The sequence below is a fragment of the Equus caballus genome, chromosome 1 (genome assembly GCF_041296265.1).
Source record: "Equus caballus isolate H_3958 breed thoroughbred chromosome 1, TB-T2T, whole genome shotgun sequence".
In the NCBI taxonomy this organism is placed as follows: Eukaryota; Metazoa; Chordata; class Mammalia; order Perissodactyla; family Equidae; genus Equus; species Equus caballus.
This window is the reverse complement of record NC_091684.1, coordinates 134,111,246-134,138,791: the sequence shown is the minus strand read 5'-3', so window position 1 is coordinate 134,138,791 and position 27,546 is coordinate 134,111,246. Positions and strand designations below refer to the sequence as shown.

General features: G+C 44.5%; 1 protein-coding gene across 29 annotated transcripts; it reads right to left on the bottom strand.

The window, feature by feature from the left end:
• Nucleotides 1–285: 285 nt before the first annotated feature.
• PARP6 (poly(ADP-ribose) polymerase family member 6) lies at nucleotides 286–27,292 on the bottom strand. Of its 29 annotated transcripts, none has more exons than XM_070234026.1 (24): nucleotides 26,948–27,193; nucleotides 25,449–25,651; nucleotides 23,059–23,256; nucleotides 22,337–22,414; nucleotides 21,487–21,581; nucleotides 20,955–21,015; nucleotides 20,622–20,712; nucleotides 20,114–20,180; nucleotides 17,171–17,320; nucleotides 16,700–16,850; nucleotides 16,054–16,107; nucleotides 14,253–14,348; nucleotides 13,551–13,643; nucleotides 12,803–12,928; nucleotides 11,484–11,549; nucleotides 10,485–10,552; nucleotides 9,148–9,196; nucleotides 8,789–8,901; nucleotides 7,982–8,054; nucleotides 7,202–7,271; nucleotides 1,709–1,788; nucleotides 1,247–1,310; nucleotides 991–1,075; nucleotides 286–662 (listed from the first exon to the last, which is right to left on the bottom strand). In XM_070234026.1, exons 3-24 carry the CDS (start codon nucleotides 23,059–23,061, stop codon nucleotides 560–562), a joined length of 1,836 nt encoding a protein of 611 aa, XP_070090127.1. In that variant the 5' UTR covers nucleotides 23,062–23,256; nucleotides 25,449–25,651; nucleotides 26,948–27,193; the 3' UTR covers nucleotides 286–559. The 29 variants fall into 29 exon arrangements, 17 of the variants coding, with proteins under 17 accessions (XP_070090127.1, XP_070090132.1, XP_070090126.1 ...); XM_070234031.1 differs by having other exon boundaries at nucleotides 8,789–8,898; XM_070234025.1 differs by having other exon boundaries at nucleotides 25,449–25,706; nucleotides 26,948–27,174.
• Between the last annotated feature and the right edge of the window lie 254 nt (nucleotides 27,293–27,546).

Here is a 27,546-nt window from a genome sequence, read left to right as displayed (position 1 = left end):
TACACAACTAGTCAGCCATGCTGAGGTGGTGACCCACACAGAAAACACAGGAAGACTGGCACAGATGGTAGCTCAGGGCAAATCTTCCTCACCAAAAAAAAAAAAAAAAAAAAAAAGTTGACAAATCTGTAGTACACTACACTAGATGGACTTGGTTGGCTTTGATTCCATCCAACATAAATAGTCCCAACCCTCAGGATCATCCATTATCCCCACCCCCGCTACCCCCAAGTGGGGGCTTGGGGTAGGTGCTGGGCCAAGGCTAGTCAGACCACAGTGATCATATCCAGTCCACAGCACCTTCCATTTTATTGTTTTATTTACAAACAGGGTGAAGTCAACTGGGAAAATCAGGAGTAGGGAGTCAGTCTGGGCCATCCAAATGTGGAGTGGTTCCTGGGTCAGTCTCCACCATGAAGGCCGCCTCTTCTATCCTTTTCCTGACCCTTGGTAATGGCCCCTTGATTCCTCAGGACAGCCTCGCCAGCTGCTCCTGACCCCTTTTATGAGGGCAGATGGATCCTGGGGGAACAGGGGTGGTACGAGGGCTGGGGCCCCCTCAGTTTGTGTAAACCTGAGTTCCGATCACACGCATGATTTCCTTCTGTATCTTGGGGTCCTGAGTATTAATGTTGGCATCGCCCACCTGACCATCCTCATATCTGCCAAAGATAGGGCAAGTGTGAGCATAAGAGGGAGACAATACCAGGATAATGTCAACCAATGGAACTGTATTTGGAGGTGTAGCCATCCCATCCCAGAACCCTTTTGTGCTACTTTTTAGGGTGGAAGAGATTCAGCTTATTTGATTTCCTCTAAACGGATCCTGATCTATACTCATCCCCATCCTCCAAGGGGAAAGTCCCAGTGCCAGCTCCAATGAGGCAGCCAGGGACAAGTCTCAGACTCCCACTTTCCCAGGAGTCACACACCATCACACCCCCACCCTCACTCCTCAGAGCAATGCCCAAGGTACCCTCCTAGACTTACACAAAGAAGAACCGTGTGCAGACATGGTCAGACACAGGGCACACCCAGATGTTCCCATGCTTCTGGAGGTCCTTAGATGTAATCACTGGGAAGAAGGGGGCCAGAAATTATATATATAATGCTTAAGTCACAGCATCGAGGCAGGGGAGAGAAGACATGATGACTCAATGTCACCCTTAGCTAGATCATGCGCCAAAGCTGCACCAAAAATAAAGGTTGGGGACCCAGAAAAACAGGGACTGGGGGAACTACCTACCTTCACAAAGTGCTATACAGTTTAGATTCCGACTCTGCAGGAACCTCGACTGAATGGATCGGGTCTGGAAGAGAAGGAGAGCAGAGCCAAGTAGACTGGTATAGCTTTCCCTGGAGAAGCTAGTTAGCTGGTGATGGTTGGGAGTGGGGCTCAGAGATGTCCTCGGCTCCCAGCCACCCTCCCCCCACCAAAATTTTGCTTTCCCATAATCAGTCTGGATGAGTCCACAGCTTCCATCTTTACATTTTCATGTCACTACATTTACACTCAGTCTCTGCTTCCATACTTATGACTGAGGCCATATATGACTCTGGAAGTATGTTCATCTAAGAACATACCTGATTCCTTCAAATGATCTTTAAAATACCCACCTCCCCCCGTACTGTTTCCCCATCCATCTCTGAAGCCTAAACTCATCCCAGGGGAAGGGTCCTGCCTCACTGGAGCAAGGCCAACTAATACCTGGGGAATGGTATTCATCCTGTTATATCTCTGGACCAGCTCATCCTTGGAGGGCATCCTGTGCTGTCCTTTTCCCATTCCTGTCACAGAACAACAAACCCAGTTCATTCACCCATTTCTTCATTAAATATTTACTAGAGTGCCTACTATGTGCCAGGCAATGAGCTAGACACTTGGCGATACAGCAGTGAATAAAACAAACAAGATATTTGCCCTCACAGAATTTAGTCTGGTGGAGATTACAGGCAAGGAACAAGTATTTATAACACAGCATGGTGGGGGTTGTGATGGGGAGAATACAAAGCAGTGTGTGAGGCAGCACAGGGGAACTAACCTAGCCTAGGAGTTTAAAGGTGGCTTCCTGGTGACAGCTGAGCTGAGAACTACAGGATTAGAAGAGTTATTATATGAAGGGGGGGAAGTGTTCTGGGCAGAGGTAATAGGATATGGAAGGCCTGGGGGAAAGAAAGCAGTGTGCGTTAGTTTGTATGGAGCATAGTTAATGGCAGAGGAGTGGCAAGAGAGGATGTGAATCAGGTGAGCTGGGATCAGATCATGCAGGCGCTGTAGGTCACGTTAAGGCAACTGGAGTTTATCCTGAGAACATCAGGGAAACATGTGGTTCTAAGACAGGGTAGTAACACATGAAATGAGCTAGGAATGAGGGGCCCAGAAGTGTGGTGACATCAACACCTAGGATCAAATGCCAGGCTAAGTGAAATGAGTGGAGAGGAAGCAAGCAGAGAAAGTCAGATCTGCTCTAGTCTCAAAGTTACACAAAAACTGACCAGAGTCATTCAAGAAAAAAGGGAGAGAGCACAGCAGTTAAGTGATGAATAATTTTCCACAGGGAGCTATCTTGAAATACACTGCTTCCTTCAGAAAGTCTTCCCAGACTCATTTCCATCTATTTAAATCCATAAATCCTCCATCATCCTTACCCTTAGTGAATAGCCCTGTTTTTAACATTTAATAGACTCATTCTGGATTTTCCCTATTTAAGCATGAAACAGTGCTTGTGTGCCCCTACCCCAACTCTTTGTGGCTTGTGAATAAGACTGCAGTCTCTGTACTCAGCTTTATCATAGGCCCAGCCCTTCACAGTTAGGGATAAAAGTCTGTGTGTATGAGACCAAGAGGGAGATGAAGATGGGAAATGATGCCATCATTACAGGCCATAAGCAGGGCCCTGATTTCAACACTCCACCCCAAACTTCCTATTATTACTAACTGCACTCTGCGTCAGTTCTTGGTTTTGTGATAGCCATGGTGTAGAGGTGGGGGTGACAACTACTGGACTGACACTCTTCACTGCTGAGGCTGTCAATGCATCATGCACTCACACCAAAGTCCTATGACAGATCTGAACAAAACTCAGGGCAACGAAAGCCTCAAGACTTGAACTGCCAATTTCCTTCTCCTAAAGGACACCCAACTCCTCTGTTTCACCTTCTCCCTTAGCCTTAACTAGGTTTAGCTCTCTATCCAAACCTCATGATCTTCTCAGCCTGGGTATTTCAATGAAAGGTTCTACCCAAGAAGATGAGCAAGAGCAATCTGATTTTTCTGGCTGAGCTTAGAGATGGCCCTTATGAATTAACCCAAATCTTGATCCACCCCAATCCTGTTGCACTGTCCTGTCCATACTGACCCAACGATTTTCTGTCAGTTTCCTGAGCCCAGACCCTGAGAACATGGTGGCTAGAATAATCCTTGGATACTTTGTGTTCAGAGTATATACTCATCAGAGGTCTCTAAACAGGGCTAAACAAACAGATGGAGTTTACCATCTCCTTTAACACTGTCTCTCGTTTTAACCTGCACACTATGGCCAAGTCATTGGAGGGTCTACTAGTCAAACAGGTGCTCTCGATTTACCCCCGCCCAGCGAAGGCACCCAATGCCACTAGGCCAAGAATAGGAAGAACAGAGAAAACCAGAGCAGAATAGGGTGGAAGAAACCTACAAAAAGATAGAGCTGGCCAAATGCTAGTGTAACTACAGTATGTTGGACATTTGCACACATCCTGCCCACTGTTACAGAGACTCTCACATATCTGTGGGGCCCTCAGAGACTCAGTCAGCCAGCAAAGCCTACTCTGTCAGTGCGATATACTAATAACAACAGTGGCCAAGAAGTTAGGAGACCTGGATTCCGGTCCTAGCTCTGCTACTCATAGCTGTGTGACTCTGAGAAAGTCATTTAACTTTTTTGTGTATCATCTTTCTTATCTATAAAGTAAAAGGGATTGGTCAAGATGATCTATAACTCCAGTAGTAAAATCCTATGGTATTTTCTACCTATAATCAATCAACCTCTTCAAGAGGGAGAAGGATAGTGTCATATGATGTTTTTATGTAATCAGTCAAGTGATGAAGAAAGGTAAGAAGTTAAAAGAAATTCCTGGCTTCATCAACTAAAGGTATTCAGGCACTTAGTGGTAAACAAAGGCCAGTGGGAGAGGCAACAGGGAGAGGCAGGGAGGAAATAGGAAGAAAGAATCTTGCGGGTACCAAGAGCCAGGAGAATCTTACTACTCAGAAAGTAATAAGTTAATCTACACAGAATTTGAAATACATTATGATGTACATACAAAAATAAACAAATAAATGAAAAAAAAAAAAGAAAGTAATAAGAGCTTAATTAGAAGGAAGCTCAGGCTGGAATAAAGACTGAAGAACCTAGACAAAGAAGCCAAAAAGACTACCCCAATCCAACCCCCACTTTGGACCCCAGGCACACAGAATAAGATTCATTCACACATGCAATACATATTTATTGGGCACTTATCCTGTGTGGATTAGTCATATAACCTTTGACACTACCATTTATTTAACAGAACAATGAATACCTACAGACCCAACCTAAGACCTAAATCCAAGAGCTAAAACATTACCAGTGACCTACATTTAGCTATGTACACCTAACCTATGCCAACTATCTTACTCCCCTTGGGAGGTAATCACTCTCCTGAAATGTAGGTTGTCATTTCTTTTTTTGTTGCTTTAGTTTTATCATAAAACACACTCATACCCCCCCCCCAAATAACAATTTTGTTTGCTTTTGAACAATATGAAAAAAGGCATCATACAGGGGGTCTTTTTTCCCTCAACTTATTACTAATATTGTTCCATGTTGTTGAATACCACTCTTCATTAATTTTCATTGCCGAATAATAATCCATTGTGAGAATTTTTTTTTTTAATTTTTTTTTTTTTGAGGAACATTAGCCCTGAGCTAACTGCTGCCACAATCCTCCTATTTTTGCTGAGGAAGACTGGCCCTGAGCTAACATCCATGCACATCTTCCTTTACTTTATATGTGGGATGCCTACCACAACATGGCTTGCCAAGCAATCCCGTGTCCGCACCCGGGACCCAAACTGGCAAACCCCGGGCCGCCAAAGGGGAACGTGCGCGTTTAACCGCTGCGCCACTGGCTGGCCCCCATTGTGAGAATATATTAAAATACATTTACTCATTCTCTCGATGATGTGCATTTGGGTCGTCTCCAAGATTTGCTGTTGCAAACAGCATTGCTTTGAACATTCGTGTACACGTCTCTGGGTGCACACATGTAGGAATGAAAATACTGAGTCACAGTGATAAAATTTCTCAGCTTTATGGAATTTAACACCAAAAATTGTTTTCCAAAGTAGTTGTACCAATTTATATCCCTATAAGCAATAAAAGAGATCCTGCTGATCTACAACCTCTGATACGATCAGAGGTATTATCAGATTTCTTAATTTTTGCCAATCCACATGAGTGCTAAATGGTAAGTCATTTTGGTCTTGATTTCACTGCCTTGATTAATAGGGGTTGAGCAGCTTTTCATATTTTTTGATCGTTTCCAGTGAAATGCCCAGTCATGTCACTTGCTTATTTTCATAATTTCATAATATTATTTTATAATAAGCTTTTGCTTATTTGGTTTGTCTTTTTCCTCTTAATATGTAAGAATTTTTAAAATACATTTTTATTACTGATCTTTTGTGGTTATATATGTTGCAGATGTCTTCCCCCAGTTTGTAGCTTATCTTTCTTTTTTCATTTTCTTAAAGTGTCTTCTGATGAAAAGAAGTTTTTAGCTTTAATATAGTCAAATTTACCAATCTTTCATGACTTGTAATTCCATCTTTTTCTATTCTCTGGATAATTTTGTGTAAGATTGGAATAATTTGTTCCTTGAAAGTTTGATTTAATACTCACTGTAAAACTAGCTGGGCTTGGTGGGGTTTTAGTTTGTTTTCTTTTTTGTGGAAAATTTTAAACTACTATTTCAATGTCTTTTCTAGTTTTAGGGCTATTCAAGCTTTCTATTTCTTCTTGAATTGATTGTGTTAAGTTTTCTAGGAATTTAAACCTTTTGTCAAAGTTTTCAAATTACTGGCATAAAGTTGACAAAATTCTCCCATTACCTTTTAAAATTTTGCTATATCTGTAGTTATGTTCCATTTTTCACTCATATTGTTATTTAATTGTGTTCTTTTCCTTCTTGATCAATCCAACTAGGGTTATCTGTCTTGTCAGTTCTTTACAAGAATCATCTTTTGGCTTTTTTGGCTCTATCTATTGTAACTGTCTTTATTCCACTACTTAGGTGCTCACCTGTGTTATCTGCTTTCTTCCACTTTGTCTGGTTTACTTTGTTGTTGGGGACTGTTCTAGCTCTGTGACGCTGGACCCAGGTTTCCTTACCTTTATGACATTTACAATTGCTCAAGAATACCAAGTAGTCTGTAAAGAATCTAGCACTGTCCCCTTCACAGACAGGCAACTACATGTGGCTATCCTTCACAGAGACTACATAGAACAAGAACAAAAGACTGGAAAGCAACTAAGACATGAACCTGGAACACTGAGAGAGCTCTAGGCCAGATTCGTTTTCTGAGCTGGACAAAGCTGGACTCACCTCCTGACTAGAATCTGGACCTCATTCATGACTTATCTTCGGAATAAAATGTTTTCTCTTGCATTTAATGTGCCTAATATAACACTGTGTAATTATAGACAGTTTAAATTTTAAAGGTGGTTCACAGGGAGAAGAGCAATGTCTCCCGAAATGTAAGCCAGTGGAAAGGACTCAAGCCTTCAAGTGTATTTACATATAAACTCAGATGCACATGTGCACACACACAATCTATGATGACAGGCTATTGCCAACATCAAAAATGTAGTCTAAAAAAAGCCTTGTTTCATCTCCCAGTTATTCCCTAACCCATTTCCAGAGACAAGCCCTTACAATGAATAAAACAATCCCCATGGAGAAGAGGACTACCTAAAAGAAAGGGAGATAACTGGCCTCATCTTGTAAAGAATCTAAATTCCTAATGAGAGAAAGCGGAGAGAGACAGACTATGTATCCATGATTGGGGAGAGAGCTGACATAGACCAAGTATCTATGATGGAGGAGGAGACAGCATAGATCACATAGTCACAAAACGGATGCAATGTAAATAGAGTCAAAGTGGCCAGAGAGTATTTCTTACCTGAGTATCCAAAGGAAATACTGGAGATGGGGCTCAGGTAGATGCCTTTGCCATAGGCTGCTCCATGCAGCTTGCAGGGAAACACCAGGATGAGCAATATGAGCCTGGGCCCTCCCATCGGTGCATATTACGCAGCCACAAGGCTTATCCAGCCCTCTGTCTCTCCATTTACCCTCTCATTCATTCAGATAACTCTAGGGACCTACTCTTAAAAAGCTGATTGGCTGAAAAGTGGATGCAGGTTAACCCCTTTGCCTATGAAATACTAGATACTGATGCCTTGGAGAGTAAGAGTGGCAGAGCCACTGAGTCAGTCCCTCAGAATCCATGCTCCTGTCCCCGGGCCTTGGGATATATGCAGATTCCACAAAAGGGCAGTACAGAATAGATAGCCAGGAAGAAGGACAATAACCATTCCTTGGAGTCTCAGAGGGCAAAGAAATAAGTCTCCTATATAAACTCTCTGAATAAAATAGACACATAAATTGAAAAGCTCTAATAGGTTAATTCATCACAGTGGCTGCAATCAGCAATTCATATTCCTGCCTATAGCTACATTCTCATTTCCAAAATCACCAAAAAACCCAGCCTGGGGTCAAATATACAACAGCGACATTTACTCTATACACGCAATTCCAACTTCCTCTCTAGGGAAGCCCCACGGCAGGCTAGGTTTGAGGATGCTGAGGCAAAAACAGCTGAGTACTCTAGAGCTGCCTTTCAAAACTTCAGTGGGGCAGGGAGGGAGGTTGAGAGAAAGAGAAAGGGACACAGCCTCACCTGCAGTTTGGTGTAGGATGCATTGACCAGCCCATTGCGAAGGATCGAATGCCAGTTCTCAATGTGGGACCCACTGTAAGGCAGGGTAGTATACATGTCTCCTCATTGTATGAGGTTCCCAGGAGTATTTCCAAGACTGCCACTCCCACCCATTCTCACTCACACGGGCCATGAAGACGGACACAGATACACCCAGTGATGGACATGCACGTGGATACAGTCACAGGCATGCAAGATGCCTGCATCTTGACTTCCAGTCCCATCCTCTGTTCTGCGTTTCAGCTAATCCCATCCTAAACCCTCAACTGCTGGTTCAGTATTTTCATGTGCTTATTCTCCTGATATTTCAAATTAAACAACTTCATCTCAAACTCAACAAACTTATCATTGATCCCAAATATGGCTTCCAATCCTGACTTAACGTCTATTTTAAGAAAAGGGTACCACTACTCCCTTTAAGTTGCCTTTAATCTCTCTCTCTCTTCCCTCCCACCATTAGGCATAGATTGCTGATTTCCTTCAAAGTAGCTTTCAAACCTATCCCCTCCAATCTGTTCCTTCAATCACATCTTTTTACATGTAAATATCATTTCTCCTCAACTACATCATAACAAGTTTGAGAGTTAAGACCATATCACATGTGTCTTTTTATTCTCTACAGCACCTATCACAATAGCATTTAGTAAATATCTGTTGACTGACTGGGTGACAGACATAGGTAACACAAACTCATACACCTCAAGGGAACTTGCCCTCCCACCCCCCTACATTATTCGTTGCCCTCCTCCCCAGGCTCCACCCCCTCACTGGAAGGCAAAGGTGCTGCCGTAAAGCTTCTTGGCGGTCCGGAACCGAGCCTCCTTGGCAGGAGGGCTGCTCAGCAGGAGGAACTGGTGTGAGGTGTGCATGAACTTCAGCTGCTGCCCAGGGTGGGGTGGGGTCAGGAAAACAGAGCAGAAATGGAGATCAGGGAGGGAAGGGCTGGGGATAGGGAGCAAATCAGGCTTGCAATGACCCTAAAGAAGGGAAATATGCTTAGGCCCAAAGACTACTGTTGATGGAAAGAGCCCACCAGACAGGTCTAAAACCAATGAGGTTAGCTGATTTGGAGCCCCTCCCTGCCCCTCACTAGAAATTTAAAGAGTTGGGGGAGAATGGTCACTTACCCTGCTGAGAGGTAGTTTGACAATATGTGACCTGTTGCTAGAGATGATCCTAGGATGAAACAGAGAAAAAAGGAAAAGGATAGAACAAGTACGTGGTTAGGCCATCCTGAATAAAGCAGCAACCCTGCTCTGCCCCTGGAAGAACAAACAAGGATTCCAGGGCTGTCTGAATTGTGTGAAGTGTCCAGGTCACTGTCTGGATATTCCTGGGGAGGGTAATGCCTGTGTATAAAAATGTAAAAGGGAAGCTACTGACCAAAGAGCTAAGTACTAGGTTTGTAAATAGTGGATGAAAGAGAAGGATGGGAGGTGGGCTGCTATATCTAGGGAGAGAAAAGGATAATATAAAAGAAGAGCACAAGAGGTCAGTTACAAAACAAAAGAAATTAGAAAGGAGGGGTCTGTATTAGGACGGTGATAACTTATACCTGGGATTTAGAAACTTAGAACTGAGGCTCAGGAGCCATCCCACCTGAGTTGAGAGGAAGCCTGAGGGCTCTCTCAGGGATGGGGAGGAATGGAGAGAAAGTTACTGTTTGGGCTGGAGAAGGAAACAGAAGAAACTAGAACAAACTTTCTGAGGATTCAGGGACAGACTGGGCTGTACAGAGCCTGAACTCAGAAGACAGGAGAGAATAAAGGCATAAAACATGGAGGGTTCAGCGAGGCAGCATTATCTCCTAGAGTGGATAAAGTTTACTTTTTGTGCTTCATCCATGTACCTATGATGGTACGTGTACCCTGGATGGTCTATACTTGGTCATTCCTCATGCTAAGAGGGAGAATGCTGCACTGATAAAGTACTGATGTCAAAGGCTGATGAGGAAGAGGGCAACAAGCTAGAAGGGGAAAGCTATGTCAGGAAAACAGAACAGAAATCAACATCAGCAGGGAGGGCAGCAGCGGACGGTCAGAGTCTTTGCTAGGAGAAGGGAATAACAATAATGTCTCAAGGCTCTGGAGAGTCTGTATCAACAGGAAAGGCACTGAGACAGGGAAAGGGAGTCTAAGCGGGAGACAGACCTCTGGGTACGTAGAAAACCCAGTTGAAATGAACAGTGTTAATTCTTACATGCAAGGGGCATTCAAAAACCTATTGGGAAACATGAAACATGTAGAGAGAACTTGAGACATCATGTTAGAATTTGTGGGCTCTTTGTAGGATCTGAGTTCTTATCAAGGCCAGGTGTATTAACAAAACCCCAAGAAAAAGCAGCCACATCTATAACCTCATTAAGGATGCTGAAACTGCCTCTAAGAAAAGGTGCAGGCTCCATGTCTAACACTGTGCCTCCCTCCCCACCCGCCCTGGGAAGGATGCATCATTCTATCCATACCACTGCAGGAGAGGATGGGCCAGGGGATCCAGCTTGTCCATCTGCTTCTTGATTTCCAGATATGAGCCCTGTAAGACAACGGCCCTAAAGTTATCTACCGGGAGAGGTGGGAACCCTCCCACTTTCCACAGACTATCAGGGCCCAGGGCAAGGTAGGCACTGAAGGCCATACAAAGGCAAGAGGAGATGGGGTTCCCACCCTTAAGGAGCCCAGTCAGGTTGGGAAGACTATAAATAAATATGAAAATGACCAAAGATGCTTACAAAACAACATGCAGGTGGGTCTCCCTCATTTTATGCAATTCCTACAGCCCTAAAAGGTTGATTATAAATCAAAAAATAAATAAAATCAATGTCCCAGAAAGATTTAGGCTAAGGAATCCTGTGGTAAAACTTTACAAAAAGCAAAGAGTCCTTTGACAAGTAAATTATCCCTGCTAGGTGTCACTTATGTGTTAATCTGAACTGTGATATATAGGATTTGCTGAGAAGAGGCCCACCTGTAAATGTGAGTACAAATGAATGTCTATTCATGCAGAGATTGCAGACGAGGGGTGGGGAAGTCTGGTGAGGGACAGCCTTGATTCAAAGGATGGTCACTGCTCCATGTGGCTGCCCCACCCCTAGAAGGATAGAAGACGTAGGCCCCTGGGTCTAGTTCCTTACCTCCAAGCCCCCCTCCTCACCCTCACAACCCTGGGCAGAGGTCTTTCCCTCACTTCTCTAATTCCCTAAGAATTACGGGAAAAACATTAAATATGAACAACTTGTGAAGGAATTAGCAGCAAAGGAAAAGGTTGAGAGAGACATTAGGAGAGAGAAAGAGGAGTAACAAAACAGAGAACAAGGATTGGGAAGGCTAAAGAGGGAAGACTAAACACAACACAGTGAGGAATTAAGTAGCATCTCTAAATCTCTAAGTTCCCATGACTTCCAAGCAGAATAGGGCACTTGAGTGGGGCAACATAGAGGGCAGAGGACAGGCAGAGGACAGAATACCTGGGTCATTTCCCGGATGGACATCACACTATCCAGAGCTTTCTGAAGTCGCTCATAATTCTTCTTCTGTGGGGAATCAATGGGAAGAGAAGAACCAGATGAACAAAAGTGGAGGAGAGTAAGACATGACAAAAAGGAGGGTCAGATACACAAAAGAAGTCTAGGCCCCAGAGAAACAATGTAGTATGTCATAGAAAGAACACAGATTTAATGTCAGATAGTTATAGAATGACAAGCTAGTTCTCTTTTACCAGCTTGGAGTTAATAGCATAAGTTACTTAACCTCTTAAAACCTCAGTATTCTTGTGTAAAGGAAGATAAATATTCCCACTACCTTCATAGAGATGTTCTGAGGATTAAACAACATGTCAAGAACCTGATACAGTACCTGATACACAGCACTGACAGTAATTGTGAGACACTGTGCTGGTACTTATGATGATTAATTTTGTCAATTGTTAATCGGATCAATTTGACTGGGCCATGGAGTGCCCAAACATTTGGCCACACATTATTCTGAGTGTCTCTCTGAGGGTGATTAACCTTTGAATCAGTAGACTGAGTAAAGCAGATTGCCCTCCCCAATTCCTATGGGCCTTATCCAATCAGCTGAAGGCCTGAATAGAGCGAAAAGGCCAAGTAAGAGGGATGCCCTCCTGCCTGATGGCCTAGAGCTGGGACATCAGTCTTTTCCTCCTTCGGACTGAACTGAAAAGTCAGTTCTTCTTGGATCTCAAGCCTATCAGCTTTTGGATTGGGACTTACACCATCAGCTTTCCTGGGTCTCCAGCTTGCTGACTGCCGATCCTGGTACTTCTCAGCCTTCATAATGACATGAGCCAATTCCTTACAATAAATCTCTTCCTATATATATTTATCTCCTATTGGTTCTGTTTCTCTGGAGAATCCTGACTAACTAATACTTTACATTTGTTATCTCTCATTTTTATAACAATCTGCAAGGTATGCCCTTTTTACAGATAAGAAAATTGAGGTTTAGAAAGATTAAGTGATTTGCCTAACTATGCAGCTAGAGAGCAGCCAAACCTCAAATGGAATTCAGGTCTGTCTGGCTCCAAAGCCTCTATTCTTCTCTATCATGACATATAATATTTAATTCTCCCTTTCTTCTAACAAACTCAGTTATTTATTCACTAAAACAGCTAAAGCTTAGGGTTCAAGAGTTCCCAAGAAACAAGTGTTCCATTTTTTCTCTCTCTTATTCCAAATTGTGTACACCAGAACGATGGCCCATAATCTCCCACCATCTTTTACGATTTCTGTTTCTTAGCCCTGACTTTCTTCCCAAGCAACTATACCTTAGGGTTAAAGGCCAGAGTCTTGGGATCAGTGGGGTCCACCACAGAGGGATAAGGCTCAAAGATGATGCTCTTTCTAGGGGATTCCAAAGCTGCCCTACACATGGCCACCAGCAGATCCACCACCTTAGCGGAAGGGAGAGACAGGGAGAAGAGACTAAGTGATTCCCCAGTGCTGAGAGTCACACCGTATCAAGCAGGGGTCCACCTGCTGAAGTCTCAGCATTTCTCTGATGTTCTTTTAAAAAGCGAACATGTTCATGGCCTTTTTGTTAGAAAATATAAGCACATTATAAAAATTCAAGTAACAATGATTAAAAAAGTGATTAAAGAAAAGATGAAAATCACCCCCTTGCCCACAAATGAATCTCACTCCTCACAGGTAACTATTGCTAAGTCTGATTTATATCCTTTCAGATATTTTTCCTATGGAAATAGTTATCTTATTATACAGGCAATTAAAAAAAAAGAATTGTACTATACACACTGTTCTATTTTCTATGTTATAATTTTCTACCCATAAATAGTAGCTGTATAGTATTTCCACTGTAAGGACATACCTTAATTTAACTAGATTCCCTACAGATGGAGCTGTACCCTTTTTATTTTTTTCCTATTACAAACAATACTGTAGTGAACTCCCTTACGTGTGAAAGCACTTCTGGAGGTTAAATTCTAAGAAGTGACATTGCTGGGTTCCCCACACTTTCTTGATCCCAATTCCCCAGCAGCTTTCCCTCTCCCATACCTCTGCTCCAGTGGCCACTTCCTCTGCAGCTCCGGACATGACTCCCAGTGTGTAGAAGGAGAAAACGCACAGTTCACGAGTACAGACAGCTGGCTGAATGGACATATTAAACAGATGGTGGTGGTAGCGAGTGTGCAGTAAGAAGGTGTTGTAGGGAGAGAGAGACAATCGCAACCTCAGACAATTCTAGAATGAAGTAGGGATCTGGGACCCTCTACGTCATGAGAAAATTATAAGTAAGCGAAGTCTTAATTACATTGCCTTACTGATAGTTTGAGAGTTAATGTTATGTCTTCCATGAAGCCTTCCATGGCCTCCCTAGATATTAGATGCTCTCTCTTCTGAGTTTCCACAACACTGCTCATATTTCTTCTACACACTTACAATGAAGTGTCTGTCTACTCACCTAGACTTGGATCCTTGAGGACAGCATCATATCCAATCATCTTGATCAGTATCTGATCCCTATTTTTAAATGTTGGGTGGGGATTATCTCCTCAAAAATAGTCACATATCCTCATATTTCCAAACAGGACTGCTGAGATTTGTTTTCAAAGAAAAACATTTCTAGAGTCTCAGGGAGTGTAGACAGAATTCTACCTTTACCACAGACCCAGGAAGAAAGGAATACAGAAGAGGTAAGGAGTGAAGGGGCCTTGGCTAAGGGTCCAAGGAAGAGGGTCACAGAAGAGGGGCACGCACCTTGAGCATGGACCCATTCTGGAAGACATGCTGCTCATCACACACCACACAGTACTCGTTCAACGTAGGAATCCTCTGCTCTGCATACTTCATGATCTGGGGAGAGAGGAGATTCTACTAAGTCTTTTGGAAGTACAGGCACAGATCTGGGAAAGAATTTTACCTTCTTTTCTGGCTACTCTCCTTCTCCCTCCTGTGCCTAAGGTAGAATCTACTCCTGGGCCCTGCACTTTAGGTAAACTGATGGCCTAGGTCTAGAGCTAAGACCATATATTATAGTAAAGATGAGACCAGACATGGTAGAAGAGCCAGGTTAAGAGTCCCTGCCTACTACTTAATACCAAATATAATTTTGGGCAAGTCGGTAAACCTGAGCCTTGGTTTCTTCATTTAGAAAGTGGAACATTATTCACCTCAGAGGTATTGAGATGATTTCTGTGAAAGTATTTTATAAATGGGTACTAATCAAACTATTAACACTAGTTGTAGTAACTATAGATTGTCCCTCTGGGTATTCAGTCTATGATCAGAGGGCACCTAAGAAGCCATTTCAACTATCTAAAACAATCAGCCTGTCCACTAGTCAAAACCATAGATACAACTATGTCCTGGGAAGACAGCACAAATCCAGAGCTCATGCAGCAATATCCTCAAGTATTTTTTTCTTGAGGAAGATTAGCCCTGAGCTAACTACTGCCAGTCGTCCTCTTTTTTTTTGCCGCGGAAGCCTGGCCCTGAGCTAACATAGTGCCCACCTTCCTCTACTTTATACGTGGGACGCCTACCACAGCATGGCATGCCAAGCGGTGCCATGTCCGCACCCAGGATCCAAACTGGCAAACCCGGGCCACTGAGAAGCGGAACGTGCGAACTTAACCGCTGCACCACTGGGCCGGCCCCTCCTCAAGTACTTTTTTAAACATTGTCTTAATACAGCTTTTTCAATCAGCCACATTTTGTATATAAATCAAGTTGCTCCCATTTCATATACCTTTGGGCTGGTAAAGGGACATGCAAGGGCTTTTATTCATTCATTTAATACAGATTTATTAAATGTCTATATGTACCCAGCTCAGGGAAAGGTCTCCTCGATTATGCAATAATATAAAAGATTTTCTTCTCACTCAGACCCTATATTCCAACAGGGGAGATGTGGCATGCAAATTAATTACAATTCAAGGCATATGCTATGTGAACACAGGTGTCCTATAAAACAAAAAGCATCATAAGAGTTCAGTGAGAAGAGACATCTCCTCCAGCTAATACAGCTGGGATAATGGAGAAGATGTTATGGAAAAGGTGGCATCTGAGCCTCAAGCGCAATGGGCAGATACGAGGAGAAAGGCCAGTGGAGGAACGACATGAACAAAGGTAACAGAGATGCAATGTGAAAGCGTGTCCAGGAAATAAGGAGATTTTAAAAGGAGCAAATGACCCGTAGTGGCTGAGCAGCGACAGAGGTCTGTGGGGAAAACAGAAGACCATTTGAGCAAGGACGTTGGGGATCATAAGGAAACTAGCATTAATCCCTGTCTCATCTTGATATCTATGCACTTAAAATTTGCAGTGCCTCTTGCTTTGGCACTTGATTTTAAGTTGTCTGTAAGTGTTGTCTTCCCAAAAATACTGTAATCTTCTTGAGGATGGAAACTATGCCTTCTTTACTTCTATCCACACAACACATAGTATAGTTCTGGGAGTAGACTAACTCAGCAAACATCTGTTAACTGGCTGAGGAGCTGGGAGATGTTAGCGGATCAGACGGGTCAGACAAGAGGGGAAAGGCTTTAGACTTGATTACCTGGACAAGGAATCCATATTCCAGAGTGGGGATGTTCTTGCAGTGACCACTGACCTGATGAGAGTGAAAAGATGGACCCTATGAGCCTCCTATGAAGCTGGTGCCTCAACAGACGTCGCTCATGCCCATCACCTAGTATTCTCCCAAAATAGCTAAGCCCTAGCTCCGACCAGCTTAAGTAATGCCAAAGTTGGACAGAACACCTTCAGCTATCTTTGCTAAAAGTTCTCAAAAAAAGCTCACCTGTCCTTAACCCTCTTCAAGGTAGGTGGAATAGGTTAGCACAGCAGCTGACTACCAAATCCTAACCACAACCTAATAAAATCATACATGACATCTCCTTGGGATGCCCCACCCCAGACTCTCTGCTCCATGGCCTACTGTCAGAAAAGTTTGCCAGATAGTTTAGATGTAAGCTTTCAGCTATTAAAAATTCAGTTCCATTCCACCCACTCAGGTTACATGTCCAAGTGTGATTTATGATGCCTGGACAACCATACTTCTACCCCATTTTGAGAAGCTATACTCCCACATTTCCACTCCCACCCTCCTGACACCCAAGTCAAACTCTCCCCAGCCCATGTACCAAAGGAGAGGTCCGTGCTGGGGGAGGGAGGCCCACGTGCTGGGGGCACAGGAGACCTGCCTGGGGGCTGGGAGGGTAGCCAAACACTTCGACTTTGGGGTTCTTCATGGTGCAGGAGATGGAACGGTTCATGAGGCGCCCAACCCGAAGCTCTGGTACACCCAGTTTGCCTTTCAGCATGGAGTCCTGTATGATAGGGAAACTGGGAGACCTGAAGGGACAGCAAACAGAAGTGAAGAAAGTGGGGATTCAGTAGGAATCATAGAAGAGGACTGGAAACAAGTGGGTCCTGGGCCAGGATGGATGAAGTGAGCTATTGTGTTCTACATAAAGGACGAACAATGGGTTAGGAATACAAAGAAAAGGATATATAAGGGATAAGACCACGTAGGTAGTATTAGTAAAGCAACAGAATTCAGAGGACCTAGGGAGAGGACAGACTAGCTAAGTTTGGGTAATCTAGAAGGTGGGGTGGGTGCTAAGACAAGATTAACATGATCAGAGATGATCAGGTCCTGGGGGAGCACTTACTTGGGGATGGGTGAGAAGATGCTGAGGCCAGCTCGGAACTTCTTGATGGTACCACTTGCCTTGAACCAACTGTGCCTCTTCTCCTGCTGGGTCTTCAAGAAATCGTTGCTGAGATGTTTCCATTGTTGGGATGTGAACATACCCAGGATCCTAAGAATTCAAAGAGAACAGGCTTAAGAAAGCTCAGGCAGGGTAATAGGTCATGAAATAGAGGACTATGAAAGGCAACTAATCCAAAATTCAGACCCAAGGGACTACAAAGCCAGTCGTGGTGGGGGAATGTGTGTTGGAAGACTCCCCTGATATGACGTTAACACACAGAAATGTACTGTCCTAAAGCACCTATTTACCCTAGCGGGTAAATACTCACTCCCATTACCTAGTCTAAAGGACCAGAAAAATTCTGAGATGCTTTGCCTTTAGAGGGAAACCTCAAAGGTGAGCAAGCCTTCAAAGGGTATGAACCTTGGAATTTACTGCCAAGAATGACTACACCGAGAGTGGGATGGAGGTAAGTATCACCCTCTGCCTTGTGAACAGTGAAGAAAAGCACTAGGAACATGAGGGGTACTAACATTGTTAGGTGAAAAATTACATCCCCAAATTTATGGTTTTCAACTTGAGCTGGGCCATCAGCTACTCTTCTAATCTTTTCACTTGTCCTTGATCAGTTCTCTCTAGCATTACTCTAAGCTATTATGCCAAATCCTTATCACCTTCTTTAAGAGTCTACCTTCACCTACAACCACTAACCTCTCCTCCTCCTCAAGAGAAAACTGAAGCCATCAGATATCAGCTCCTTTCATTTTCCAACCCTACTACAAAATCTATTTCCACTTCCACCCTTACCTCAATCCCTCCATTCTCTGGAGACAAGATGACCCTCCTATTAAGGACCAATTCCTCTATTTGTAATCTAGATCTCAGCACCTTCCCTCCTCTTTAGGGAGCTTGATCTATCAATTACCTCCCTCTCCTGTCAGCTCCTTTCCCAAAGTCTATAGAAAGTTTGAAGTTTCTGCACCTCAGTCTAACTATCTCTGTCTTTCCCTCCCATCCTCATCCAAATTTCTCAATCCATACTTACTGTTTCTACTTCACTGCCAACCACTCACTTCTCAACTTACAGTATTCTGGTTTCTACTTTCACCGCTCTGCTAAAATTGGTCTCACCTTGATGCTAAATCCAACAGAAACTCCCACGATCTCCTCTTACGTATCCACTCTGGCTCTTGCCTTCCCTGAAGAAACTCTCCTCCTGGCCTTCTGTGACACCATGCTCTTCCCATTCTTCTCCAGCTTCTCTGACCTATCTTCAGTGTTTCTTCTTCTGCCTACCCTGCTGTTTGTTGGGTATTTTGTCTGGGTGTTAAAAGGTGTTTTGCTGCTGTTCCTATTTTCTTCTCGCTCTATCATGCTCTCCCTTAACAATCTCATATCATATTCTATGCTGTTTGTAATTTCTACCCATACGCTGATATGTATCTTCAACCTCAACTTCTCCTGTAAATACCAAATCTACATATCTAACAATCAATTAAGCATCTCCACGTGAATATCCCAAAGTTACCTTTAAATAACATGTTTAAAATGGAACTAATTACCTACCCTCATCCCACAAACCTGCTCCTCTTCTTAAATCCCTAAATTGGTGGTATTACAATTTACCCAGACATCTAAGCTGGAAACCTAGGAGTAATTTTCTACTATTCCTTGGCTCTTATGACCACATACAATATATCCAAATCAGTCTTCAAGTCTTTTTTTGTTTTTCGAGGAAGATTAGCCCTGAGCTCACATCCATGCCCACCCTCCTCTACTTTGTATGTGGGACGCCTACCACAGCATGGCTTGCCAAGCAGTGCCATGTCCACACCCAGGATCCGAACCAGCAAACCCCGGACCACCGAAGCAGAACGTGTGCACTTAACCTCTGCGCCACCAGGCCAGCCCTTCTCTCTCATCTATCTCTCATCTCTATTCTTACCCACAGTCATACATTGGTTCAGGCCTTCATCATCTCATGTCAGGACTTCTACAAAAGCCTCCTACAACTAGTTCTGGTCTCTCGTCTCACCGCCTTCTACCTATTTTTCACAATGCTACCAGAATGGCTTTTCTAAAACTAAATCTGACCATGTTCTTTCTTTGCCTAAAACCCTTCACTGCTCCCAATGTCTACAAGACAAAAGCCCAAGATCCTCCCTGATTTAGACTTCTTCCTACTTCTCTGGTTTCAGTTCCCACCACTCTCCCCTTGCCTTTTACTAGCAAGATTTAACTATTTGAAGCTTCCTACACACATGCTGCTTCACACGGCTGTGCCCTTGCAAATGTTACTCTCAGAATCTGTCTACATAGGCAACTCTTATCCATCCTTGAAAACTATTAATCATCTCCCTTTCATTCTTTCATTCATAGCCTTCCATCTGCCCCTAGACTGAGTCACTGCTTCCTGTGTCCTTTCTAAATCTTACATATTCACTTCTGTTACAGTATGTATCCACTGGATTCTATTTGGAACTTCTCAGGGTAGAATCTGTAATTCATTTCTCTTTGTATACCAAATACTTAGCAAGGTGCTCAACACATTCAACAAACTAAAACTGTCTGAGCTGCTAGAGCCCCACTCTGAAAAAAACACAAAAGGAAATGGGAAGAACATGGCTCTAAGTCCAAGGCTGTACTTTTCCTTAAATGCTAAATACTGATGAGCTTCTCATGTTACTTCCAGGAAGTCTCAAGGCCAGATACCCCCAAACCACAGTCTCCCCCATCTAACCATAAATTTGACTCCCCCAATTTATTTTAGTCTTTCTTGGGCATATTTCAGAAAGACATTTTTGGAAGGAAACATTCCATGCAAGGGTCTGCCTGTCCATTCACATACAAACATGTCTCTTTCCCTCCTATGTCCAAGACCAGAAAGATCAAAGTTCTTACTTTTTCAACTGAAGACCCAGCCCAAACCCTTCCTTATTCGATGGCTGGAAAACCTCAATTGACGGTTCTGTAAAGAGAAGAGAAAGCTTCTAGTATATATATTTCTCTATCTTCCTGGGAGTCCAAAGGCACAGTTCAGGGAATTAGCTTCCTCAGTTCTAATGTACTCTAAACAATAATTGTGGAGGAGGAAAACATCTGAGACAGGGGGTAGATTCTGGGAGCTGTCTGGTCAATTTCAAATATCCTCAGTAGGAAGCTGAGGGGAAGGAGAGGAAAAAATGGTATTTGGGAACCAGACAAAATGATTTCACTAACCAAGAAGACTTTCAGGGGATGGCTATCAGGTGACAGGGAATGAAGACACCAATGACAGGAGACTGAACAGCCCCTATCTGCAGATTTCACCCAGGGGCCTTGTTCCTAGTTTTTCTCTGTCTCAGTTAACTTAGGAGTTTGGATTAGACCACACTCAGAGCACCCACTTGCCCAAAGTCACTGCCTTTACCTGGTCCATCAAGGTACTGGGAGAGAGAAAATCGCAGCCTCAACACAATAGGTTCTGTCCGGAGGACCTTCCAGGCTGTAGAGACTTCCTCCTAAAAAAGTAAAGAAGATAATTTCCAGTTTAGCAATAGAGAGTAATAGACTTAAAGTTTTCCCTGTATGACATACACATGCACATGGACAGTACACACCACCGTCTGCTGATGATCTAGGAAAGACAGGGATGAAGAACATGTGCTCCAAATACGGCACTCAGGAGTAAGACTCCTGGCCTACATGACAAAATCCACAAGTCCAGCTAGACATGTTGTTAGCAGATACTAGCACCACTTACATCGAGGAAGCTGATGTTGATGTGGAGGTCAATGTCCACGTCATCGATAGTTCCATATTCTCTACAGAGATACAGGCGACCACAGGTGAGACTCATTAAGGGACAAAGACGGGAACAGAGACTCAGATAGAAGGAGAACTGAGCCTGGGGACAGGGCAGAGGAAAGGGTGGAAGGTAGCTCTGTATCTAGGCTATTAGCTACAGCTTCAAGCCACTTAGTATGACTAGGGCCTTCTCCAAGCCACAAGCCCATCTTACCTCAAAGGTGAAACTATCAGCCTAGAAGGGTCTTCTCAGACCCTTCTAGGGTCTAAGTGTATAAGCGGGAACTTCTCAGAAAAGTGGCTATACTTTCCTACTTATTCCTGTCGGCAAGCTTAAGTATTCTGAGCAACTCCCACTATCATTAAGCTCATAATTTATCAATGTCCACAGAACCCCTATCACACCATAAATGAAGAAAAAACCTCTAGCCTTTTAACAACTCAAAGAAACGGCTTGCTGCCCTGCCATTCCTGAAGTGGAGTCCCACCTGATGGACACAGAGTTCTCACTGTAGATCTCCTTCACGGCTTCAATGTCTGCATCAAGCTGTGGGTGTCGATACAGGTCAGCTGCACAGCTCCCCTGAGTCAGCAGCAAAAATGGTGTGACGGTGGGGGGAGGGATGGGGGAAAGAGAGAGATGAGAACATGAAGAACATAAAAAGAACATGAAGAAAAACCAGGAACAGGGAAATCAAACAACAGCAGCACATACAAGCTCAAACCCACTTATATGAAGGGGTTCTTGGTGGTGGCCCTAGCTGGGGATTTTACTGACACACAGGTCTTCCTTCAACACCTTTCTTAAGAAGTTTTGGCAGACTAGCCGCAGGCTTTGAGGAGTTCACATCCTTAAGTCTCCTGCTTTTCCTCTCAGACTGTGACTAGGATCCTTACGTATCCCTTCTATGACAATCAGAACAGGCGGAAGAGAATTTAACTCAAGCTGGTTCTTTCTGCAAAGCCCAACAATCCTGCTGAGGATCACACCCTGGGTAGTGATGATATCAGGCAATGACTGGCAGGGTAATATTTTAAAAATCTGACCCAATCAATGAAATGACCCCCACTGGCTAGTGAGGGAAGGGTCAGAAAATAACTATTTCCAACTAAAACATATGGGTAGCCTCCATATACAAAGGGTATAGTTTACTCTGGGAAAGGTATGAGTCCCAGGCAAGAGCAAGAAGATGAGATCAGCTCTGCTAAGACCATGCTCAGACCACACCAACATTATATCCTCATCTCATCTCTGCTCCAGAATAATCTTTCACTCCTGATGTATCCAAAGTACACATCAAGACCATCCAACTTGGGTCTTAGGGGCTATAGCCTCACCTGAACTCCATAGAGAAATTCCTCTGATTCATTATCTCCCTCCGAATCATCATCATTCCAGAACTGGCCTTTGATGTCCTAGTGATGAGAAATAAGGATATAACCCTGTTGGGTCCCTGCTATCCCACAGAATGGGGTGGGGTTATAGGATGGGAAACACATTCCCACAAAGAATGGGAGCAGGTCCCTTGGGATAGAATAACTGAAGCCCTAATCCCTTTACTCCCTTCACCTCAACCTTTGGGAGTATCTCAGTCTCTTCCTGAATCTGGTCATATCCATGGCCTAGCTCTGACTTGGTGGAACAGGGGAAAACAATAGGGAATTTCGGCCTTCGTAAGTCTTGGTATGATGATTGAGGCTCTCGTAGCCAATGAGGAAGGATTCAGACTTCAATGTCAAGGTTGATTCCTAGGCAAATCTAGGTTCTAGTACAAGCTGGCCTCTTCTAGGATCATTACCCAAGGCAGCAGCTCCCACATATACCTAAGCTCTCTTGTCTCATCACTCCCTTCCTATCCCTTAAAGTATTCAATTCACCCCTTCCTTCCCAAGAAAATCCACCTACACAAACAGCAAATAATACTCTTTCCATGAACCTTCTCCTTCCTTTAACTTCAAATAGCCACTCTACCTTCCAAAAGGGTGGGAGGGAAAATACCAGGGAAATGTGAGGCCTGCACTTCGTCCCATCTACCCCCTGGAGGATCAGTTGTTCTCACCATTGGAGCAGTGGGTCACACACACTCCCAGGTCAGTGCTAGGCAGCACCCCTCCATACCACCGGCTGAACCCAGGCCAGTGAGATGGGCATTTAGGAGGCCACAAAGGGAGACGGGGGAGGGGGTGATGTCAGGGGATGACTGAAGATCTGGTGAGGATGGCAGGCTCTGCTGTTGTAGTGGTAACAAGTCACTGTCCTGTGGAAAGTAGACAATAGGTTTCGTTATCACTTAATGGCTGGGTGGTATATAAGCAGGCACTCATTTACGGATACACTCTTATTATACATATGTACAGACACTTGCACACAGAGACATACTTGCATGCATGTACACATACACTTGTACACATAGTTCTTTAAAGATAATGAACTGTGAAAGCACTATACAAACATAAAACACTGTTGTTCCATTTAAGCCAGAGAGCTGGGACAGGAGCAAGTCCCTGCTCTAGTTCATAATGCTATATCAACCCTGGAAGCCAAAAGTGATGGCGGCAGGACCAGATGCTTATGCTATTCTATCTAGTCAGTTCATTTTTGAACATTCTTCACAGTACTAACCCCCATCAGAATCAGATTTTTTTGGACTCTCTTCCTCTAGTTATTTCTCCAGATTGAGTCGTTATCTCTTTTTAAACATCACTATCACTAGCCGCCTTTATATGACAATCATAGCTAACTTTAAAAGTCCTCAACACTGAGCATCCTAAGGTAGACATGGTCTGAGTGGTCAGGGCCAAAATAATGCCCTGGACTCCTCTTGGAAACTACTCTTCAAATAAAAATGTAATCCTGATCCCAAAAAAACACTCACAAAAACACTAACCCCTAGCCCTTTCACATAGTTTCCCTGTTCCCTTCTAATCTTAAAGATCCCCAACCCTACACCAGCAAGTTTTAGTCCCACTGAAGCTTCCATATACAGCAGGAAAAAATATATCATCTGTCAATTTATGAAGGTTTTAATGGCAGAGGATGGCAAAGCTACCTTAGGAGCAGGCTAAAAAAGCTTTTTATTGCTCTCTAAATCAGTAGGTCATAAAAGTGGCTTTACATTGCAATCACCTGGGGAGCTTTAACACACATCAGTCCACAACGCCATCCCATAACCAATTAATTCAATTTCAGGGGCACGGATCCTAACTAACGAAATTGTAAAAAGTTCTCCAAGTGATTCTACTGCAAAGACAAAATTAAGAACCACGGTTCTAGGCCTTCCTGGCTCTGCACACACCTCAGTCTAACCTATTTCAACCTTAAACAGTGGTGTTTTTGGTCTCACATGGATCTACTGAACCTTAGGGTTCTAGATCAGTGGTTCTGATGGGGTCTGTGGACCCGCAGCATCAGTATCAACTGGAAACTTGTTAAAAATGTAAATTCTCAGGCCCTTCTTGAGACCTACTGAATTAGAAACTCCAAAGATGAGGTCCAGTAATTCGTGTTTCAACAAGCCCCCCAAGTTATTCTGATGCATAAAATTTGAGTACTGCTCCAAATCCTGGTGTGTTCCAAGAGACTGTGGTCTGTACCTTGGATACCAACTTAAGCCTGGTAACCGACCCAGGATGGGAACAGAAGGCACGAGGCAGGGCAAACAGCATGCAGTCCTCCAGGTGACAGTGCTGCCTGGCCCATCAAAAACAACACGCAAAAGGAAATTGCATCTGAAGCTCTTATAGATGAAATTGCCTGACATCTGAGATCTGCTTTAAAATACTACTCCAGCACACACAAAAAAGGGGGTAGATAGATTAAATACGGCAAAATGTCGATTATTGATGAAGTTGAGTGATGGGTCCCTGAAGGTTTCAGAGGCTACTTGTACTCTTGCAGGGGCTTTCCCTAGAATGTTAACTCTAAATGTGAACAGGAAGATTACCCAAGACTCCACAACTGCCTCCTTGCTGTTCTTCAACCATATTCCCACCACAGGGCCTTTGCCCCTAGCTGTTCCCCCTTAGAATGCTTCTCACCCAGATATCCACATGACTCGCTCCTTCACTCATTCAGCAGCTCAAAGGTCAACCTGACCATCCTATATAAAACAGCAACACCCCAACACACACATACTCGCACTAATACTAGCACTAACCACCTTCCCTACTTCATTTTTTTCCACAGCACTTACCATGCTGTGACATACAACTTGTATGTTTATTGTATTTATCTTCCACCAGAACATAAGCTCTATGGTGACAGAGCTTTGATTGTTTTCACTGTCTATACTATCAGTCTCTCAACATGTATTTATTCAATGAGTGAATGAATGAATGAATTGTCTGCTGGTTACCTAAGCCAAATGGGAGACACATACAAGAACCTAAATGCGTTCACACATAGACAAAATCACAAAAAAATAATTTTAAAAAGCAAGACTCCATTCACCTTCAAGAGCAGCTGACAACCAGAATATGAAGACCCAGGGGCTGGGTTTGTCAGATTTGAAAATAAACAGTCAGGTGCTGATCTGGATGATCACACAGGAATAAAGAGGGAGGCACTAATGTCCAGCTTGGGCTGTCTTGGGCTGGGCGGTAGGCCGATGGCAGCGTAGGCCAGAAGTACCAATTTTCTCAAGGTCTTTGTCACTGCAGAAGTCAAGAAACACTTAGCCTCTCTCCAAAGGCTGTTGCTGCTTGGCTTCTGCTGTTATCACAAGGAGAAAAATGTAGTTCAGAGGGAGTTTTTCTTATCCAGGGAAGAGACAACTCAGAGACTACCATCTTTTTCAAACCAGCCTGTTTCAGTGAAAGGGATGCCCACCTTCTACTCTCAATGCCCTTTCTTCTGGGGAGATGGAGAATGGGTTTAAAAGATGAAGAGTGGGAAAAGGGGAGTGGTGGGTCATGGAATTCACACACATTTTAAAGCCGAATAAGCCTGAAAGATGGCCTGTTTCAAAGCTTTCATGTTATACATAGAATACTCATGCTTAGGGAGGTCAAGCAACTCGCTTAAGGTCAGGAGTACAGCGGAACTGGGACTTAAGCACATTTAACAGTTCCTAATTACATCCAATCTTCTTGTGACGTGATTATAACTAATTAAGGGTCTCGTTAATGAATTAAGCAAGTAAGACCTATCTGACTTATCTAAATGAGGAAAAGGAGGGAACCTTTCAAGAGATGATGGGCCAAAGACAGATTGTGAGAACAGTGCCCAAAGAAGAGTGTCGTTCGGCTCAGTGTTTAGTTTGGATGATGGCAGCTAACATAGAACACTTTATGAATTGGCACGGGAATAGGCCAAATGTAAATAAGCCTCAATGTGGATCTCAAAGGTCTTTCCCTGGGTCCACGGGCGCTTCTCGGCCAAACAACTTCACATCTAGCCAAAAAAGCCTCGGATCTCAATGTTTAAACTCTGGATTTGACTCTCAGCTATGTGGTCCTGGGAAAGGAGGTTACTCCACTCTCTATCGAGTGCTCCCTTCTCAGGAAGACTAGGCCACTGAACAAAGAGTGCGGGGGAGCACCCGCGGCGGGGCGATTCTCGCAGCGTAGCGCTGTCTTGGATACCCAGTAGAGGGAGACGACAAGCTGAGCCCCCAAAACACTTTTAGGACAGGCCCTGAGGCCTCCCTTGGGGGAGCAGTTAGAGCTCTTCTCCGGTTTCCTCTGGAAACCCCAAAGACACCCAACACCTGCCTCCCGGGGAAGAAGCTCTGCCTCATCGGTGTCGCCAGCCGCCCGGCTTCAGCAAAGCCTGTCAAGCCTACGGGCACCTACGGCCACCCGGTCCAAGCCCCTCACTTCATCCACCCCGGCCGAGGCGGGGCGGGCCCCGCACCCTGCCCGCGGCCCGGCCGCCCCGCCCCGTCCCGTCCCCTCCCCGTCCCCGTCCCCGTGGCGGCCGCCGCAAAGGCGAGCATCGCGAGTACTCACGGCGACCCCGGGCCGCGCGCTGCCGCCGCCAAAGGGACGAGCGGCCCGGGACGCCCCGCGGGGGCGGAGCAGCAGGCCAAGGGGCGGGGGCCGGCCCGGAGGGCGAGGTCGTGCACCCCACGCCTCGTCGTTCCGTCACGGGCGCGCTGGGCCACTCTGCGCACGCTCGCGCAACGACACCGCGGCCACGTGCCCTGCTCCCAACCAACTGCCACGTGGCCCGCCCCTGGGCGCGGCATCCTCCCCGATGCCAGGCTTGGGGCGCCTGCGCAGTGGCCGCTGGTGGGGAGGGGTTGTGGAGCGGGGGAGGGCGCCTGCGCTGTGGGTCGGGGCGGGCGGGTGCATGAAGAAACAAGAGGGGCTCCGGGGGTGCGCGAAGGGCCCTCCGAAGAGACTGTTGGCGTTTGGCGCCCCGTGTGGTTAGGAGGAATGAGGAGGGAAGGAAGTCTTGGCTGCCTCTTGTTGGAGGCCTGGGCCGGGCCTTCTGAGACCCTGCTGACTCCAAGAATCTCTGGTTTGCAATGAGGTGTCGAACGCCTGAGGGTCTTTTAATTCTTAAGTTTAACTCTCCTGCGCCCTTGATAGCTGTGGTGTGTTGG

Excerpts from the sequence above, each read along its gene's own strand:
- PARP6 (XM_023654245.2), bottom strand. Across the intron at positions 17,321-20,113 it reads CTGGGTCTTCAGTTGAAAAA|GATCCTGGGTATGTTCACAT; the intron begins GTAAGAACTTTG and ends TTGAATTCTTAG. Across the intron at positions 9,197-10,484 it reads GCCCATCCTCTCCTGCAGTG|GATCATCTCTAGCAACAGGT; the intron begins GTATGGATAGAA and ends GTTTCATCCTAG.